We start from the raw sequence: 19,998 nt of genomic DNA on the forward strand, positions 1-19,998 counted from the left end.
TTTTTAGACCGATGTTAAGAAGCCACCTTCTGTTGTCCTGAATACATGGCAAAGCTTCTGCAAAGTGCTCGTGGTTGTCATAGAAATGTGCAGCTCGTTACAGGCACTTGCTGAAAGCTCACACGATAGCAACAAAGTGGAAGCTGTTCAAGTGATACTTTCTGAAAGAGTTGTTCTTGCAAAGGCAATCCTGATGAGAGAGACACTCGGCCACCTTTTAGACGCCCAGAAAACACTTGAAGGCAGAAAACTTCTGATGCCCAGCTTTGATCACCTGGTAAACGTCTAGCTGCAGCAGACTGTCAGCGAGTTTTCAGTGATGATTGGTAGAAGTAATCAGGCCAGTGCTGTTTTGTCTATGTTACCCAAGAGTAGCGCCACATTAGTAAAAACATGTGTAGAATTCTGCACGAAACTCGCCGCAAAATGGCCCTGCACTGTTGAATGGAACATCTCAGACAAAGATGAAAACCAGCTTTGTGGAAGTTGAGAGCCGTCCTGGATCCATTTCAGAAGCATCTGTTGGGGCAGTCACTTGTTGACTACTGACCTCTGTTCATGTCCGTAACCGACGATGTAGATTCACTTCACGACGAGTTCAACCAGTACTTGCTGGAAGCAAGCCCCACATACATGGCTGTCAAACTCATTGAGCATTATCATGACTCTACCGCTCGCTATAACAGGCTGGAAAATGCTGCACTGACATTATTGTGCCCAGCTAATGGAGGCTGTGATGTCGAGAGAACTTTCTCCCAGCTGAGACATGTTCAACAACCGGACAGGTCTCGAATGGAGACCGACATATTGCGCGTGCAGATGATAATGTATGTAAACAAGGGTGTTTAAAAATTGATGACCAGCTTTTCATGAATAAAATGTTTCATTTCTAAGAAGTTATCAATGCTCTTTACTGTCATCATTACTGATTCATTTCCAAACAAACGCCAAATTTCGTAGAGTATATGCAAGAAAACTGTGATGTTCCCTTCTGCCTGATTACCAGCTTGAAACAAACACCAATTTTAACGCATCAGAGTTAAGAAGCCCGCTTACCTTCCAATAAAATTAAATGAGTGTGTTACTTAGTACATCTGTACATTCAACCCGAAAGAACCCATATTTTGGAATGGTTTCACAAAAAACCCAATTTCTCCCAGATTATCAGTTTGAAAAACAGCATCCGATCTTTACCCCAGTTAAAAAAATATATAAAACCCCAAAACAAACAACCCTGAATATATGTAATAGAGATCGAGCCACATTTTTCTACCAGAGCTGATTTATCACAGGGAATGACCGCACAGCGTGACAGCCTTTGGTTTTGATATTGTTAGGATATTGTCACATTTTCTTTTTGTGGTAACAATATGAGACCCACAGTGAAGAGAAATTACCAATTTTGAGATATGCTTTCCCCACAAAACGGTTGAGGATTTTGGTGAGCAGGAAGCCCAAAACACGGGCATTGTAGAATGTGATGTAGATGACCCATGCGGTGGCTGCGAGCAGTGCACACAGCAGCCAAGCAAAGTTGGAGTCCAGAGGCAGTTTCTCCAAAGGGGCTGTGGTGTTCCATGCGGCAGGGTATGCAGCCACTTCTGGCACTCTGCACAAGGGTTATAAAAAAAGAATGACGACTGTTTACAACATTTTGTTATTGAATCTAAGAGCACGGGCCCCCTTTGACACTTCTATTTCACATTATTAATTCTGCAGTGTGCTTTTCAAAGCTACAATATCCACACTTGCTGACTTTACATTATTGTTTCACATAGCAGTCACTAATCATGGTGACTGCTATTTCTGCATTTGCAAACACCTAGTGAAACAATGTATTAGTGCCAGTGTAGGGTTATTCAGTCCACTTTGGTGAAAACAAATGGTACATTCAACCAGTCACTTCCACACGCTCTCACAGTGTGGTTTACATTCAGCTAGGTGAAACCGAATGTTCAGAACACATCTGCTTGGTTCATCCAGAGCGCTGCATTTCAGCTCATGGCACTTGTGAGAAAAGACCAAGATCAAACAAACTTAATTTCATGGAGTTAGATACAGACTATGAATCAGCATTGGTCAAGTTCTCCGAGCGCAACCACTTGCCGACACATTCCAATTATGGTGCACCTGTGCACGTAGACCGTGCTACCGAACCCGCCAGACAGGCTGGCTATCTCACCCTCGTTTGTCATGTGTGGAGCTTTTGTCTACACCCCCCCCCCCCTCCGTGTGACACTTCCCGAAGGTGTACATGGAGGTCGACACGTTTCGAAGTAGTTGCCCTTAGTCCCGAGACAAGCTGGTTTGCAGCACTGGAAGGTCGTTCAAGGTCAACCAGGCGAGGATGCAATGCCGGACAGATGCAGCCATCGGAGGGTAGAGCCCAGAGAGAGTTTCCATTGGCCGAACATGACGCCACTTGCACGGGCCCTACGATTGGATAAAAATGACACCTGTACGGGCTCACCGATTGGATTAAAATGACACCTGCATGGGCTCAACGATTGGCTGAAAATGATGTGACCCCGTCAAACTGAAGGGGTTATAAGCCAGAGAACCGTTGGGAAGGAAGAGACGTTCTTGCCACAAGCTGCAGCGTACAATTTGCTGCCGGACGTCGATGAACCTTCACTGTTATTTTACCTTTTTCTAATCCTGTACATAATAACTGCTGCCATACGATAGCATACCAGTGTTTGTTGTAACTTACTGTTGGTCATCATGGCAAAAATAAGTAAAGAATTGGTACGTGCCCTTGAGGACCTGAAGAGAGAAATCAGGACCAACCTCAAAAATTTGAAAGATTCTCTGGAACGAGATTTTCGAAATGAACTCAGAGAAATAAAAGCTAATCTCAAGTTTACTGATGACAAATTTGATGATATAGTAACCAATCTGAAAGCAGTTATAGAAGAAAATAAACGCTTGCGCACTGAAAATGACAACCTAACGTCACATTGCGATCAGATAGAAAGTCAAATGAAATCGAACGAGTATCGAATTGTGGATTGCCAACAGTATTCGCAAAACGCCAATATAGAAATAAAAGGAATTCCAGTGTATGCTAATGAAAAGCTGACGGAAATCATGATGAAGCTTGGTGACTGTATTGGGGAACCCATATCATCGTCTGATATTGATGTGTGCCACCAGGTTTCAGTACCAGGAAGCCAAACTGAAAAGAACATTATTGTCCAGTTTGCACTCCGAACGAAACGAAATGCAGTGCTGGAGAAAGGAAGACGAAAGCGACTAACGGCTGGTGAACTTGTGTTATCTCAATCTGTGCCCATTTACGTTGATGAGCACCTGTGTCCTGAAAAGAAGTGCCTCCTTGCGCAGGCCATTGCCAAAAACGTGAAACGAACTGGAAGTTTGTTTGGGTGCGTGATGGGCACATTTATGCCCGCAAATCTGAAAACAGTGCCAGACTAGGAATCACTCATGGTTATATTGCGCTCAGTTTTACACAGACGATATTAAGGAAGGACAGGACGTGGACGGACGTAGCGCAATGTCCGTCCACGTCCTGTCCTTCCTAAATATCGTCTGTGTAAAACTGAGCGCAATATAACCATGAACGTTCACCAACTAGCCCCCTTCATTGCTTTACTAGGGATCACTAGCTCGAACGATTTGAATAAAGTGAGCTAAAAACATAGATGCCCCTATGAGCTGCCTCGAACTTCCTTCTATCGTAGATCTAGACAGCGTTTACTGTGAAAATAATGTTGCTGTTTTCATATGAACTGTCGTTCTGTGTGCAACAAGGCTGATGAAATACACAGCCTGCTTACTTCCCTTAATTGTTCGTTCCATGCAATTATGTTTACTGAAGCCTGGTACCACGATGATTCAACATATCTTGTACAAGACAATTTGCTCACTTTGCTAATAACAGGCAAACTCGAAGAGGTGGCGGTGTATCTTTGCAAATTGTGAATTTGTTTCCTGCAACAATAATTGAGAAATTCATGTTCTGCACTCCGAACTGTGAAGTGTTAACCCTTCAGAGTGACAAAAATATCTTTTGTGTTGTCTACTGCCCTTCAGACGGAAAACTTGAAAATTTTTTCTCATCGTTAGAAGCCCTTTTTTATTATCTGTCTATAAATAAGCACATGCTACACCTTTCCAGTGATATGAATATTGATATTCGAACCGCGTCACCAGAGCAGACAGAATTTGCTTATTTCATTCTTATGCACTCGTGAATGTAATTACTGTACCAATGCGCGTAACTTGTTCCACTTCATCTACTTTAGATTTCATTATCACCAACGATGATAAAAGCACTACAAGTTCCCGAACTTTGATAACTGACATCAATGATCATTTTCCAGTATTTGCCTTTATTGATAATACCAATTCTAAACATGCATCTAAATCACCGCGTCTTATTATCACTGCATTGATTCAAAATCCCTCGACACCTTTCGTAATGAAATATGTAAAGCCAATTTCTCCCATATATTGTCACTATCTGATGCAGATGTTGCATATGATGCACTAATGATTGAGTTAAAACACATATATCAAAACTGCTTTCCTTTAAAATGCTGTTGCAAACGAAAATCGAGGAAACCATGGATTACGAAGGCCTTATTGACAAAAGTAGAAAAGGAACGAAACTATATGCACAATTCATTAAATCCAAGGATCCCGTGAAATTTTCTCAATATAAAAAATATTGCAATAACTTGAACAAAGAACTACGTCAAGCCAAGTACGAATACTTCAGCTATTCATTTTCAGATAATTCTAGCACGAACCCTCAGCATCAAGGGCATCAAATAGGTAACTAGTTGGACGTCACTACAACAGTGGGGACGAGTCAGGACTGGTTGATGACACAAAGAGACGCCTGGAGGACTGGTGGCAAAACGGTACTGGTGCACCACAGTTATTGTTAATAGTGTGCCTAAGAAATGGAGTGTTACCACCGATTTTCTTTTTCTTTTTAGTATTTTATTTTTAATGGGTGTTAGCGTATTTACCTATTTCTAGTAATTTTATAGGGATCTTTGGCCTGGCCGCTCAGAATGTGGCAACCCGTTACAAAGGGTACGGTCACCATCACCATCTACCAAAACTTGTGGACGATATTTTGTGCCGCCATCATCAAAGACCTTTATCGACGTCAGCACTATTGCAATTGCCAGTGCCTGCATTTGATTTGCGCGGTCCGTATATGGATGGAAACAACTTTATTTTCGGTCGGTATAACCTATCGCTTACTTTGACAATTACCTTCAATGATTTCAGCAACAATGCATTCGTGTTTTATGGCAGGCCGCAGTAACGTGCCTGGTGATCCGCATAGTTATTGATCTCCCGGCAACGCCACACGTAAGATTTCACAAGGATGTTGAGCACTCCGAACATCGAGCGATCGCGCGACGAAGCTATTCAGCAATCCAAACTGTATATGCTCTTCTTATGCAATGCTGTCTTGCGAAACCACGTGCCATAATACCAGTAAAGAAGATGCAGACCTCTTCCGTACGTTGCAGAGGCGCGGCTTCAACGAAAACAACGTCGTCAGAGACCGCATCAGACAAAGAGGTAAAGCTTAAATGGTTTAAACACAAGAGAATTAATTTTGTCATCGCGAATGAAGCATCGCGAATGATACGTTCGCCGGGTTTCTCATACGAGAAAAACGCAATGTGAAGCGTTCTGTGTACGATGTGCGGCAACAATCGAAAATTACCAAATAAATCGGAGGGGTAGTTTTTGACCTTGGAAGTTTCGCTTTTGGGCACTTCAGCGCGACTCGCGAAACAGAAACTAACCAAACGAACATAATAATGCAATGAACTCACGTTTCTGAAGTGTTCATGGCATGTATGTTAAACACACAGACACGCTTGTTTCTGCTGCTGCATCAACGTCACATCTTGTACTGCACGCTAAAGCATGAGAACCATAGAATAAGGAACTAAAATTGATAGAAGTTGTCTCATCACGTCACTTTTGTGCATCGAATCAGCGACAACACCAACAGTCCGTAGGAGTACACATGAGAACTAACATTATAGAAAGGACACTGCACCACCACAGAACACCTATACAAACTTAGAGAAGGTAAACTGTACCTTCCACAGTGCAGCAGAAATAAGAGTAGCGGTGGCGTTGCGAACTAAACTATGCGATCTAGAGACGGCGCTGGCAGTACCATCATCATTACGTAGTGAGCATCACGTCGTGGTGAGCATCATAGAGTTTCCTACAAAACTCTATGGTGAGCATTATGGCCGCTACTAGGCTAGCCACCCTACCGCACCGCTACCAGCTGCTAAAGCTAGGGTGGCTAGAAGGGGAGGTGTGAATACCGGTGGCGCTTTCCTTCGGGCGCGCGTGACCCCCTTGCGCACCGATGCTACCAGGGGGAATGTGGCGCTGCCGCTCGCGGCGGGGGACTCGTAGCCGTGCTGGCCTGCGCCTCCGCTGTCAGTTGGTCTCGGCGCCCCTTTTGGAGTGTTCCTCGCGACAATCCGTAATTCGAGGGCGAGATGCAGTCGGCAGCGAAAAAGAAGACGGAGCTTTGTGCCCGGATGTGATACTGGGTGCAAGAAAACCTCAGAAAAGGTATCTCTTCCGTGCCCCTGCCTGCAAACAAGCATTTGCCAAACGGGATCGAGTGGTCCCAATGGTCAGGCCAGGATTGAAGCTATGACGTCGAGGTTCCCTGCAGAAGTCATGAGGTTATTTTAACATAGTTTTTCTCTCAAAATGGTGCATGATTGTTCTCTTTGGTATTTCAGATGGGGCAGCAAGAAAGAGGCCACCCTTGATGAAACTCTTCCGTTTCTTGATGAATGGGAGGCTCACTCCAATGGGCTCGGCTTTCTTAGTAACAGTACTTCTGAGGGGCTGACGATGACCATCCATTCAACAAAACACCTTATAAAGTACCTTACCGACAATGCTGACATCATGTACATGATGACTTCGAAACAGAGCCAAGATCGCCTAGAGCAATGTTTTGGCGTTGCGAGACAAGCGAGTGGGGCAAACAATCATCCTACCCCACCTCAATTCATTCTAGTCATAAGGTGTGTATACGTGCAAGCTTGGTATTTACAGAAGTTCGGCATGCTTAAGTAACAAATGTTGCTTGCGCACATCCAGGTGTCTTAGTTTCTAGAACCTCACAAGGAGCCCCAAGGACGGAAATTGTGTCGTCGGATGTCCTGGAGTTGTTATCTGTTGGAGAGGTGCTGGCTGAACAAGAAAGCCACAGTGAAGACAGCGTGAAGGCTGTGCCAACATATGCCGTGCAAGTGGCTGTGGACCACCAAAGTTATGTAGAGCACCGCAGCGACGCACGGCTTAAAGTTTATTATTATTACATGGCAGGTTATGGGGCGAGAAGGCGTCTTTTGCCCACACATTGTGAAGACTGCAAAGCAGCATGTCTTAATGATAAAGGCAATATCCCCAGAGAACTTCCATCAGAGGCATATAGATTCCAAAGAGTGGCACCTTGAGGGCCTTTTATATCCCTCAGAATCGTTCTATAAGCTGGACAATGCCCTTGAAAACAAACTCACTCGTTTATTCAGTATAACACCCGCCGTGGTTGCTCAGTGGCTATGGCGTTGGGCTGCTGAGCACGAGGTCGTGGGATCGCATCCCGGCCACGGCGGCCGCATTTTGATGGGGGCGAAATGCGAAAACACCCGTGTCCTTAGATCTAGGTGCACGTTAAAGAATTCCAGATGGTCAAAATTTCCGGAGCCCTCCACTACGGCGTGCCTCATAATCAGAAAATGGTTTTGGCACGTAGAACCCCATAATTTTTAATTCAGTGTAACACGCTGGCATGCCAAAGCTGTGGCCGAGATTTTGCAGTCAATTGGTTAAACATCAAAGATTGGTTGCCTAGACCATTCTGCTACCCTGACAGCCTCAGTTATACGTTTTTATTGTCTCACAGAGATTCACTTTTTGCTTAAAGGTGTCAATCAGCACAGCAGTGAGAAGAAACGGAAAACACTGAAACCTTGTGTGTTGTAAATTTTTTTCCTCACTTGTAAATAAACGATTTCATGACCAGATCTGTTGCTTCACCGTCTGCAATCATAGTAAATTGCTTATATGAGCGTCAAAATGACATGCTACAGGTCTGCAAGCGCAGACAAAAAGTGGTTTGTAAACACGTCCAGACGTTATCAGGTAATGTCTGCAGTTTACAGGTCTTACGGCACGCATAGGGTGATTGACTGCTAATCTCGAGGACGACGGTCGCATTTTCAGGGAGGCGATAAGCAAGGCGCCTGTGCGCCGTATGATGCCAAAAAAAAAATTATGGGGTTTTACGTGCCAAAACCACTTTCTGATTATGAGGCACGCCGTAGTGGGGGACTCCGGAAATTTGGACCACCTGGGGTTCTTTAACGTGCACCTAAATCTAAGTACACGGGTGTTTTCGCATTTCGCCCCCATCGAAATGCGGCCGCCGTGGCCCGTATGATGTCAGTGCGCGTTAAAGAACCCGAAGTGGTCGAAATTATTTCGAAGCCCCCACTAGCCCCTAACACCCAAAGCCAGCTCACGAAATGCACACAGACGAAACGCGTTTGAATCTCGATACAGTGCGAACTGGGCCCGTAAAATTTCGCAGGTGTAACGATGTGGGCTGACATAACATTGTTGTCATGATAAAGATTAATTCTTTGACGCTCGCAGAAAGCGCGCGATAGCCGAAACGGGCTCACTTTCCCTTCGGTGGTAGAGATGCAGCCGACGCGAGGCTGGCGAGGCGCTCATTTCGGCTGCGTGCCTACCCCGCTTTGGTCAACAGCGCCGCCCCGCGGCATCGGTGCGCTGTGGGGTCACGTTTGCGCCGCCGGTATTCACACCTCTCCTTCTAGCCACCCTACTAAAGCCATAGAGTTTCTCACTACATTACCTAGAGGCATAGAGTTTCATATTAGTACACCTTTTTGTTAGAAACTCTATGCCTAGAGGGAAATCTGGCGCTACTGCGCTGTGGTATGTAGGGTGCCTCGATGCCAGCGCCGCCGTTCAGGGTGGAGACAACCTCAACGGCGCCGCCATATTGAAGCACACAGGATCGACTGCGCTAGCGTTCGTAACGGCGCCGTTCATGCTCTCGGCGCGCTTCGAGTGCTTTGATTTGAACAATCTTTTTATCAATATTGCACTGCGCATCTTTTTACTCATAATAGCCGTTTTAACATCCGAGGGTCGAAGACGTAATTGTACGAATTAATTTTAGGGCCCCGAGTGGTCGAGGTTGAACAATTAGTGTGCCGTCAGTTGGCTATCATTTTAAACAGGTTATCATTTTAAAGATCCGTTGCCCAGCAGGTGCTACCGCTCCGTGCGAGTGGAAGAAATTCTTTTTTTTTTCTACGTGGTTTTTGGTTTTTCAATTCCTGCGCTATGATAACAGCCGCGCGTCATCAGCCGCTCGCGCGCGGCGGTTGGTTTCGCTTCGGTCGCGCGAGCTGTTTCCGTTTGTTTTGCTCGCAAAGACAACCTGTCTGCTTTTTAATCTTTCAAAGTGTAACTGCGAAAGAGCGTAGGTTAGGGCGTGTTGGTATTCCATAACTGAGGTTTTTTAGCGCACGAAAAGGGACGAAAGACAGTGGCGAAACGAGGACACAGCGCTAACTTCCAACAATGGTTTTATTCCACAAAGCGGTAGACACATATATATATAGGTAACACCCACAACCGTACGCATGCGCATATGTACTGATTTTTAGTCAAATGAGACAGCACCGAGACATGTGTAATGGAAAGTTAACTTCCCATTACACATGTCTCGGTGCTGTCTCATTTGACTAAAGATCAGTACATATGCGCATGCGTACGGTTGTGGGTGTTACCTATACATATATGTGCAACGCCTCCTATAATATACTTATAGGAGGCGTTGAGTGGGGGAACAAAGCGCGCCGTCCGTACCGCCTAGTTCATGCGCCCGCCACCAGACCGCACTGCCTTCCCATTCCCTGTACAGGTGTACTGTGTACACCTGTACAGGTGTACAGGTGTACTGCCTTCCGTACCCTGTAAGCCAGGACAGGTGTACTGAGGACTAAAACGTACCGAGCCAGATACCAGGAGATAGATTTGGTGTGCGAGGCGTGTAGAGAGGAGGAGGAAACGGCGGAACACCTTATACTTGCTTGTAAACAACTTCACCCTGCAGTTGAATCTAACGGGGAACTATTCAAAGCCTTGGGTTTTAAAGACAGTGAAAGTAGAATAGACTTTGAACAGGTAGAAATAACTAAACGGAGGCTATCTGATTGGTGGACAATATCAACGCAAAAGTAAAGGAGTAAATACATAGGTATGCATGCATATAGAACCATTAAAGGCTAGGTGGCGCGCGCCGCCGCCGCCCGATTCAAAGGGTTCAGCCACAATCATCCATCCATCCATCCATCCTGTCCCAGAGCAGACGACGCGACGCCGCCGCTTGCGCGCGCGCTCGTGGAGACAAGTTTGGCGTTCGTATTTGACATGGAATTATAAAATATAATCGCACGTTAAATTGATGTTCGTACACAATGTGCATTGGAAGTAAGCAACACAAAACATGTTGTGGAGAGCCAGCCATTCACCAAAGAGCGCCGAACTGTGAGATCATAGCTCACAGTTTGAGGGTCATTCGTGACAGCGGTTTCACTTCAAACACTTTAGCCATGTCGTGTTTGCCTGTCGCCTTCATTGCAAAATTTGTGAATATTGGGCGAAAAAAACTTTGTCAGCAACAGTTGCAGCAGGTTTTCTTGGTGTCCTGGCGTCGAGCACATCAAGGTTTTGCGTTCGCGGAGAATTGCAGCGGCATTACTCACAGCCTCCTTCAAAGGCTGATTCATGTGCCTTCTTCTTGCGAGAAGAACGCCGATAAATTTCTCTAATGCGTAGAGAACCGCTAAAAGTTGTCCAGATGGGTAGATGAGTCCACCGCGGTCTTGGTGCTATATCAGCGAGTCCGAGGGCGCCGAGGCGTTTGGCTTTTTTAACAGGCTGACGCACTCCTCACAATTGATATTTTCTTGTACAGCTCTTGCCAAGTAGCCGCCGACCATAGCCAATGCTGCGACATCTGGAGTAGGAAGCAGAGGCTGTCCTCGCTTGAGTCGCTCTGTGAGCTCTCTACATGCATCTGCAGGGAATTCCTCGCTGCAGGTTCCTTCCCTTGTATTTTTCTGTTGCGGCATCGTTGACAAGCAACCGCTGCCTTCTGCTGCCATTACGTTGCTCGTACCAGCCGCCGACGCGATGCCAGTCTTCAGAGTCTTCTCAATACCTGACAGAACAGCTCGGGCATCCGTTTGATCATTTGAACCTGCTGACTTCCTCAGCCAGCCAAAAAACGACTCGATTGGGTCAGACGACATTTTCCTCGTTAAAACAAAGTGAAAGCGCATCTCTTCAAGAAGGTATCGAATGCACTCAACATTTGAACGAGTTGTCATCACCAGGCCTTCGTAAGTCTCCTTGGTTAAGAAGTTCTTCGCCAGGCACTGGCTTTTGAGATCGGCCAGGTAGTCTAGGAAGCTTGTTTCAAGCCAGGTTAGCCGTTCATCGCTTGTAGATTCGAACTGCTTGCAATCGGCATTGTTCTGGTGTATGTGCTGGGTACAATTGCTCACGTCCATGAGCATGAACCAGCGGTGCACGGTGACCATGAATTCAACCGTCGGTCCGACACCCGCGAAACTTGCGTCGCATGTGTGGCCCGCTTGCTCTTGCAGGAGCTTCAGTGCCGCTGTCACCGCAGGAGACAAAACTTGGATTGCTCTTTTCACGTTCATTTTTTCGATGTTTGTGGGGAACACGTGTTTTCTCGTTAGAAATCGAACTGGCTTTACAAGGCTGCCTTGCTGCATTTTGTAGAGGCTCTTCAAGTGGTTCGCCGTTATTTCGCCGCCTTTTCCAATGTCACGCGATAAAAACTGCGATCGCACGTTTTTGACCAAGTGGCACTGATTGAATGCTAAGAAAAGCTTTCGATTCGGTGTTCTTGGGTGCTCAATGCAATGCGTGAGGCTTCCGTTGCATAGAAGTTGGAACGCTAAGACAGTGATTTTGTGGTTGTCGGTGACAATGCGCACGATGAAAAATCCTATGTTTTCAACTTCCTTCAGGACGTGTCGCATGAGCGTGTGCAGCTCGCGGCCAGTGCAATTTCTCGTGAAAAAGTATGCCACGGATATTTTAAACGAAACTGAAAGGCCGTTGAGGACGAAGCACAGAAGTGAGTTGACTAGCACAGGCTCATTTGTTGTTTCCTTAGGAAAGCTCCCACCATAGTCTACTTCATCGATGAAGGTGTCCCTTTGTTTATGGTAAAGTAGCCTCTGTTTCACGCGCATTTCGTCTACAATTAACGAGCACGCTCTGGCTTGCGATGAGGGATGAGAAGCGAGCTCGGTTGACAGCCTTTGCTTCGCGAGTTCCGTCACGCCGACTTCGCCACGTGATGTGCCCATAAAATGCTCCAGGGTGCTTCGACTGGGCAGCTGGAGAATGCCTGTGGTCCTTATGTGCTCGTATGCGCGAGTCGAGAGGTTACGTAAAACCACAGCATGGCGCACTGTCAGATCAGACCACGTTGGTTTCGTTTTCCCGAAATTCTTAACTTGTTCTCCTAATACTGACGCAGCCAAGTCTTTCTCCTTCGCTTTCTCGACAACTTGGAGGAATCCATGAACAAAGCACTCTTCCTTGAGCTTTTGTATTTCTTGTTTATAATTGTCGACGGTATTCTTGAGCCGCTCAATACGCGCGTTTAGGTCTCGTTCTTTGCGTCTCCACTTTCGTTTGTCCACTGTCGAAACCGAGAATTGTGAGGACACCTGCACTGCTCTGTCCATCTGCAAAGTCGCGGTGATGCAGCGCTCGCTAGCGCCATTTTTCACGGGTGGCAACGGTTCGGTAGCAGTGCAGTCCACAGGTGACAAATCTTCAAAGACGACGTTGACAACCGGCAATTCGTCGAGCGGATGCGGACACGACTCCATTTGGTTGTCATCAATGACTGCACGTCACTTCGGCGGTGGTGGGTTGGCTAGCGCAGCAGCCTCGTGCTTTTTCACTGACACGTAGCTTCTCTCTCTTTTTTAGGAGGCTGCAAGTACGCCGGATATTCTTCGAAAATGCTGGGAATAGCGTCTTTCTTAAGTTTCCGAATTTTGCAACCTTCCTTGAAGTCAGAGGAACTGAAGTGTCGGCTGCATACAGTCGAATAGCACGACGTCGTATTCGGTACCCAGTTTTCACGAGAAATGACTTTCAGCCATTTTGCGCACAGTTCCGGATCGCTTGGTATTTTGTGGAACGATATGCCCGGCGTCCGTTGTTTACTGGATGACTTGCAGCGTGGCACACAGCAGTACGGCATCTTGTCGGGCGCAGGACACCACAACCGATTCCACACTGCAGATAGAGAACTGATTGGGTATAAAAAAGAAAGTAACGCAAGGAAACGATAAGAACTGTGCATCGTAAATCACTGATTTTATACTAGTAAAGCAATACATGTTGCAACAACGCCAACAATTAACTAACACGTGGTCGCGGAAAATCTAGTAAACAAACGGTCGCTTCATTTGTGTACACTGCTTACAAGACATAACGGAGCTTTAGTGATGTCACATGATCTGCCAGAATTCCACGAACTGCAGAGTAGATGTTTACTATTATTCGTACTAAGGGCGCGATAAGCACAGTGAGGTGGAGCTTAATACTGTCCCCTGTGATGTTCAGCTGCATTTGTGCCCGTTTTTCGCGCTCTTAGTTTTAGCAACGGGACGCAGGGTTCGGTGCAAAGTTGGGACGAATGAATGTGTATATACGTCTGCAATAACTTCACCGCAACACATTTGTTACCCTAAACATACTGCCCCGCCCGCTTTACTATAATCTCAGGTGCTCTCGAACTCTCTATTTGCCAGTATTTTTATTTTCACGTGCTGAATGGTCCTACCGCAATACATATATATAGTGAGGTGAAGCTGATTATTGTTGCCAAATGCTTTGACAGTGTCAGATCTAACAGTTATAGAATGACATGGCCAATACAACATCTCACACCTTCACTTTAAGAATTCTATTAGGACTGTCAAACTAATCTTACAGCACAGAAAAGCAACGTAAACACCTCAAGAGTTGATTAGCAAGTAATACTGGAAAGTTCAAGTCTAGTGACCAAGGGTGTGGTGAAGTGCTTTAAACATTCAACCAACACACCTTAAGTGCTTAAAAATTTCTAGCATATTGATGCAGGCTGATCAGACTTACTTTGACATTGGTTGTTTTACAATGAAAATAATAGTACTGCATAAGAGGACGCAAGCGACTCGTGTGCTGCTTGGTTATGCAAACCACATGGGTGCCAGAAATACCCAAACATGGTGCTTGTTTACACACGCTGCTTGCATCCACTAATCTAAAGCTCTTTAATGTCAGCAGTATAAAGAGAGGCTGTAAAAATATGGCTTTGAATTTCACAACTCCAATTTTGTTTCTTCTGTACTTGTACAACCTATGGTTTCGTGACAGCATCTACCTAGCTCATTGCCACATTTTGCGACAAAAGCAGTGATGAGTCAGTCAGAGTTGCCTGTCCTAATATTACTCCAATAATTCTTTAAACAGTTCATTTTTTAAGCACGAAGCATGTCATGCCCAACTAGAAAATTAACCATGCAATAATCTACTAGAAGTGGCTAAAAAAATCAGCAGTCTTCTGAAGTCAGCTTGATTTGCAGCTGCTAAAATTGGCTATTATTGAATTAGGGCAAGGAAGAAACGGCTTGAATAAACATATGTGTCTCATCAGAAAGTTGCGGTGGTGTGCTGCAGGCTAAAAGCCGTTTTGGCATTGGTCTACCTCTGTCCCAAAACCAGGCACCACAGCCAAGGCGACTTCACTTGGCTTTTACAGCTTCAAGTTTGCTTTCACAAGCACGTAATACTCAGTCGAGGTGGGCTCAATGCACATCACCCACACTGGGGATGCAAAGACATACGGCCGAGAGGATGCCATCTTGACGAAGCAGACACCACAGACCTCGAATTAACAAATGACGCCAACTATCCCAACTGGTATACCCTCCATTCAAACCAGAAGGGCAGTACACTTACCTAGCATGGGCAACTAGGGCCTTCATCTAAGAGTGTCAATGCGATTCTGCCCCAAGAGGCAGCGACCATTATGTGATATAATACTTGATGTAGGGGTGAAAATGTGCCACATTCACAAAATCGGGGTTTCAGGCTGGGGCCATTTCCGTGATGCACTTGAGTGTGCAGAATGTGAAGGTGTTGAAGAATCGCTAGCAACACGCATGCTTTACACACTGCAAAGAGCGACATGCTAACTAGAGCTGACTGGGCGCGTCATTTAAACATATAGGCCTCAGTAAGCTGTAACACATTCTTGGCTATAACAGGATGCACCAAATACTGTAATACTATTGAAAACATGCTGCTCGATTTTCAGTGCACATCTGAGAAATTTGAGGAACAAGCTGCAGATGTTATCCCCGACCACCTTGCAGTGACTGACCGTCACCTGAGTTGTACGCACCTTAATGACCACTTGCCAAGGAAGGAATGGAAAGCCTCTATTTACGATGGCAGAACCTGTTGTTGCTCTCGAGCATGTCAACACTTAAAGTGCACATGGCAAAGATGGAGTCATTTTTCAGATGTTGAGGAATCTTGCCGAAACAAGGAAGCAAGCACTATTGCTTGTAATCAATGAAATCTGGAATATTGGAATTCCCCACAGAGTGGAAACACTTGGTCATGATGCCACTACCGAAACCAGACAAGAAACCTGACACCATAGACAACCTTTGATCAGTCTCACTCACATTGACAGTGTGCATATTGACTGAAGGAATGTGCCTCGCGAGGCTGAACCAGCATCTGGGAAAGACAAGACGATTTCCACCTGTGCCAGTTTGGTTTCTGACCTAAGGTTGACATGTGCCACAATACCCTCTTTCTGCATCAAACCATCGCCAATGCCAGCTGCTTTGGAGGAAAGATGTATGGGTTCTTAGTCACAGTCCAACCAAGAAGGATGTTGAGCACAGTCTGCAATGAGGAGGTACTGGTGGCCTTTCGTGAAGCCTGCCCAGGCATTAGTGTTGCGAAAGCCTCTTATGCAACCATATGTTTGAATATGAAGTTATAGTAAACAGCCAAAGACTTTTACCAACTGCACAGGTGGAAATGCAGGTAAAACCCGGACCAGCCCACTTGGTTGCAGGAGTGATTCTCTGATGAGGTAAGAAGGTGACTTAACAGTTGGTGATAAGGTACACCGAATGCAGGTGTGCGCGGTATGTATACATACTGTTAGGCTGAAACAGATTAATTTTCTCCAAAGCAATATCAAAAGCTCAATTTTGTTTAGGATGCCACTCATGTGCTTTAGGTAAGTGTGGACATCATCATCATCAGTCTGGTTACACCCACTGCAGCGCAAAGGCCTCTCACATACTTCTCCAACTACCCCGGTCATGTGCTAATTGTGGCCATGTTGTCCCTGCAAATTTCTTAACCTCATCCGCCCACCCAACTTTCTGCCACCCTCTGCTACGCTTCCCTTCCTAGCAGTGTGGACAGGGTTATATAAAGCGGCATAGGCAAATGATACAACTAGATACAGCTGTTATGCGTAATATTTTTTTCTGGACTAAATTCTTGCTCCTTGAACTCATTCGAGATCATTAACTGTAGCACCAAAGTAGTGGAACACTATCGAACAAAGGCATGTAGCGCGCACATCTCAATTCTTCTTATGCCAGTCTTCTTTTTTACACCAATAGCTGCTATGGGCCAACTCCCCTGGTTCTGATGTCTACTGGTGTTGTCACTCTAATTCCCAAATTTATTGCTATAATATTGCCGATAAAGTTCTCATTGTGATGTGTGGATTCAAACATATGATCAAAAGATTGGCAGTCCACAATTCTACATTTCAGCCACTCTGCTGAAGGTACAGTTGTGGCGAATACTGATCCTGGAGAGTGCGATCTAGCCAACAGGTGCCATGATTGGCTAACACCTGTTCAATGTCTGCGTGCCGTATATAGAGCGGGCGTCCACGCCTTCAAATTCTTACTCATCATTTTCCCCACTTGTGAAGGCAGTACTATGTTAATTTTTCTTCTTACATGTAATGACAGTGATTGGGTGCATCTGCTTTATTAATCGTCTAGTGCTTGGCTTCTCAGATTTACTGGATGGAAATGGTTGATGGGGCAGAGCGCGAGACTTAGAAATGGGTAGCTCAAATATAGATTTGCGAAAACCAAATTAATTCAGCAGTAAGAAGCTAAAGGGTTGTTTTTCTGGAGACCAGTGACCAAGTCTGGATGTGAAAGAGGAGGAAGAAAACTAGTCTTTCCAATTCAACACTGGGAGGCACAACTCCCACTTGTTTTACTTCTTTAAAGGAGATTACCGACTTGCACTGGCAAGTGTTCACTTCAACAAACACGGAATGAAGCAAGCTTCCTGCGCATATTTCACCATTTATTGCATCACTTTCACAGTATGAGTGAAACTGCAATTTTCGTTATGCCACAACTTGCCCAATCCTGTGTTTTGCAGTAGGATGTTAGCAGTGCTATTAAGGCACTTACATATTCGTGAATAGTAGTAGAGAAAAAAAAGTAAGAAAACAGTGGCTTTTTGTGCATCGACTATGCATGCACCTGGTGCTCTCATGTCCATTTTTTTTGCTATCCGCTAAACCATTCTAAACAAGAAAAGCTCATACGCTATTATTGTACAGAGTCAGACAACTAAACCAGTATCCTTGGTAAGCAAGGTTTATTTATTTGGTGACATTTTCTGTGGCGCTGTTATTGGGCTTTCCTTTCATCCTTTTCCGCTGTGCAGATTCATAAGAAGTGACAAGACAGTTTGACAATTTTAATCATTGAAAGACTTAGCGAAACCTTTATTGGGTTGTTTTCCCTTGCTTTCAGACTCTGCACATTGCCTTTTAAGGCATGTTTTAAGTGTTTCTTTTTTTTTATGAAGAGGGCATGTTAACATCTTTTACACCATGTCAATTATGTAATGCCATAGTGTGTTCTTGGATGGAGTCTTGCCCTTTCATTCAGTACAATATAATGTCGTTTTTTGTGTCGTAGGCCGTTTTACATTTGAGTATGAGTGTAGCATTTCGCCAAGTTTTGCCTCTGTCACCCAAGCTTGCAAGTTTGCTACCCACTGCTGTCGACATGTGACACACGTGACTTTTGTTCAATAAAAGGAAGTCTGTCACTTATCCTGTGCACTGGTTGTCTTTTTCAATTACAATTTGTTGCCTATATAAGTTCTTTTGTTGTATCTCAGATTAGGAATGGCTATCACAGTTGACATCATTTAACCATATTGCACACAATGTGGATGATATGTACTTGCAATATATGGCCGCCATAAATAGAAGTTAATTCAAGAATAGTGCCTTTGCATGGTGGGGCAGCCATGAATTGTAGCTATAAGTTACCAGCACTGCAAGTAGCACTGTTTGTGCAGAATATAGTTCAACTCTACTACTTTCAAACATCATTGTTTTTATCTGCATTTGTATAGCTCCAGTTCCTGTGAACAACACGCATCTGGCGGAAAAGTGGCTTGCACCTGCAGTTGGGCCCAACGAATAGGCAAATTTCTGCCCGTTTTCATGTTATTAACATATTAGTTGAGGCAGTCGTTCTTATAGTAGCCTGTTTGCCCAGTGTAGAAGCCACTGCGGGTGTCAGGATCTTGTACACATCTTCAGCTTTGCAGGGGACACAGCATCTGGTACATAGTTTGTCACAGGCCATGTTTTTGGGGCAAGTTGGGTTTACTCACTTGCAAAGAGAGAACCAAGCTTGTTGGATATGAATTAAACCGCCTGTAAACTCGGTGGCCTTCTTCATTTTGTGTGACATATATGGTTATAGCTACCCTTGCTTTATGCACTCCTTGTCCGGCAGCAGTTTTGCTTTTGAAACACTCAGGATAGCTTTCAGCAAGCTGGACAGGAATAGCACTGAAAAACCAGCAGATGGTAATTGTCGCACTTGTCATGCAAAGCTTCCTACAGTATGATGAGGAAGGAAATTAATGAAGGTGTTCCTCAAGGCCTTCTAGCTTGTCATGAGTTTGGAGCAACGTGATGTATAGCACTTTTCTGAACGCACACTATAGGTTCAGCAGGTGTGGCCATGGTTGAAGTGCAGTGCAAGGTCAAGAAAACAGATATTTATGAGCAGCACACTGGTAAAGGAGACGCTGGGAAAACTAGTGGGAAGCCTGTTGAACATCTAATTGACCAAGTTGCTGGCTTCATCAGGTAAACTGTGATAAAGAGAAGCAAGTCATCAACACATCAGAAGGTTTTTGCGTATAGACACTGCTAAGGTTCTCAGGCACGTCTCTTGTAACACGCCAACAAATCTTAGTGCGCAGGCTATGCATGACCAACTACATATGCCTTCTGTTTGGACAAAGAACTGCTCATTGTAACTGATGAAGATGGAGTGGATAAAAAAAACGGCAGCTCCACTAATCTGGTTTCATTGGTATCAGCTGTGCTTTGTAAGTGTGCATCGCCATACTCCCCACTGCCTTCTTGGTTGACATCAGCAAGGACCGGCTTGAGGCAAGGGGTAATAGACATCTTTACAAGTTAAAGATGCATGCATGCATGGAGAGCACATTGTGTCCAAAAAGTAGGCACTTCACAGGGGCACTGGAGAAGAAACAGATTATTGACAGTGGCGAAAAGCAAGCTTATCTGCTACTAAACACCCAACACTGTTGCCATGTGACACCTCTGAAACAATCCTTCTGAAAGAAGAAATCATCCTTGTGCATCCATAAAGAGGGCGGATAGGCAAAGCCCCTTCAGCAATGCTGCCAGCTTCAAAAGGCCCACTTGGCACATCCTGAATGCTTCCTTCTTAGACTTTGCTGGGTGCA

General features: G+C 45.1%; 1 protein-coding gene across 5 annotated transcripts in view; it reads right to left on the reverse strand.

Moving 5' to 3' along the window:
* The window catches only part of tweek (transmembrane protein KIAA1109 homolog tweek), a 703,556-nt gene extending 697,456 nt beyond the window's left edge, over window positions 1-6,100 (reverse strand). For all 5 annotated transcript variants that reach the window (XM_075687924.1, XM_075687922.1, XM_075687923.1 and 2 more), the window contains exons 1-2: window positions 5,829-6,100; window positions 1,398-1,609 (exon numbers count right to left, since the gene is read on the reverse strand). In XM_075687924.1, coding sequence (XP_075544039.1) covers window positions 1,398-1,609; window positions 5,829-5,845 — 229 coding nt within the window. In that variant the 5' untranslated portion in view covers window positions 5,846-6,100. The remainder of the gene's footprint in view (window positions 1-1,397; window positions 1,610-5,828) is intronic.
* Between the last annotated feature and the right edge of the window lie 13,898 nt (window positions 6,101-19,998).

The sequence above is a fragment of the Dermacentor variabilis genome, chromosome 4 (genome assembly GCF_050947875.1).
Source record: "Dermacentor variabilis isolate Ectoservices chromosome 4, ASM5094787v1, whole genome shotgun sequence".
Classification (NCBI taxonomy): Eukaryota; Metazoa; Arthropoda; class Arachnida; order Ixodida; family Ixodidae; genus Dermacentor; species Dermacentor variabilis.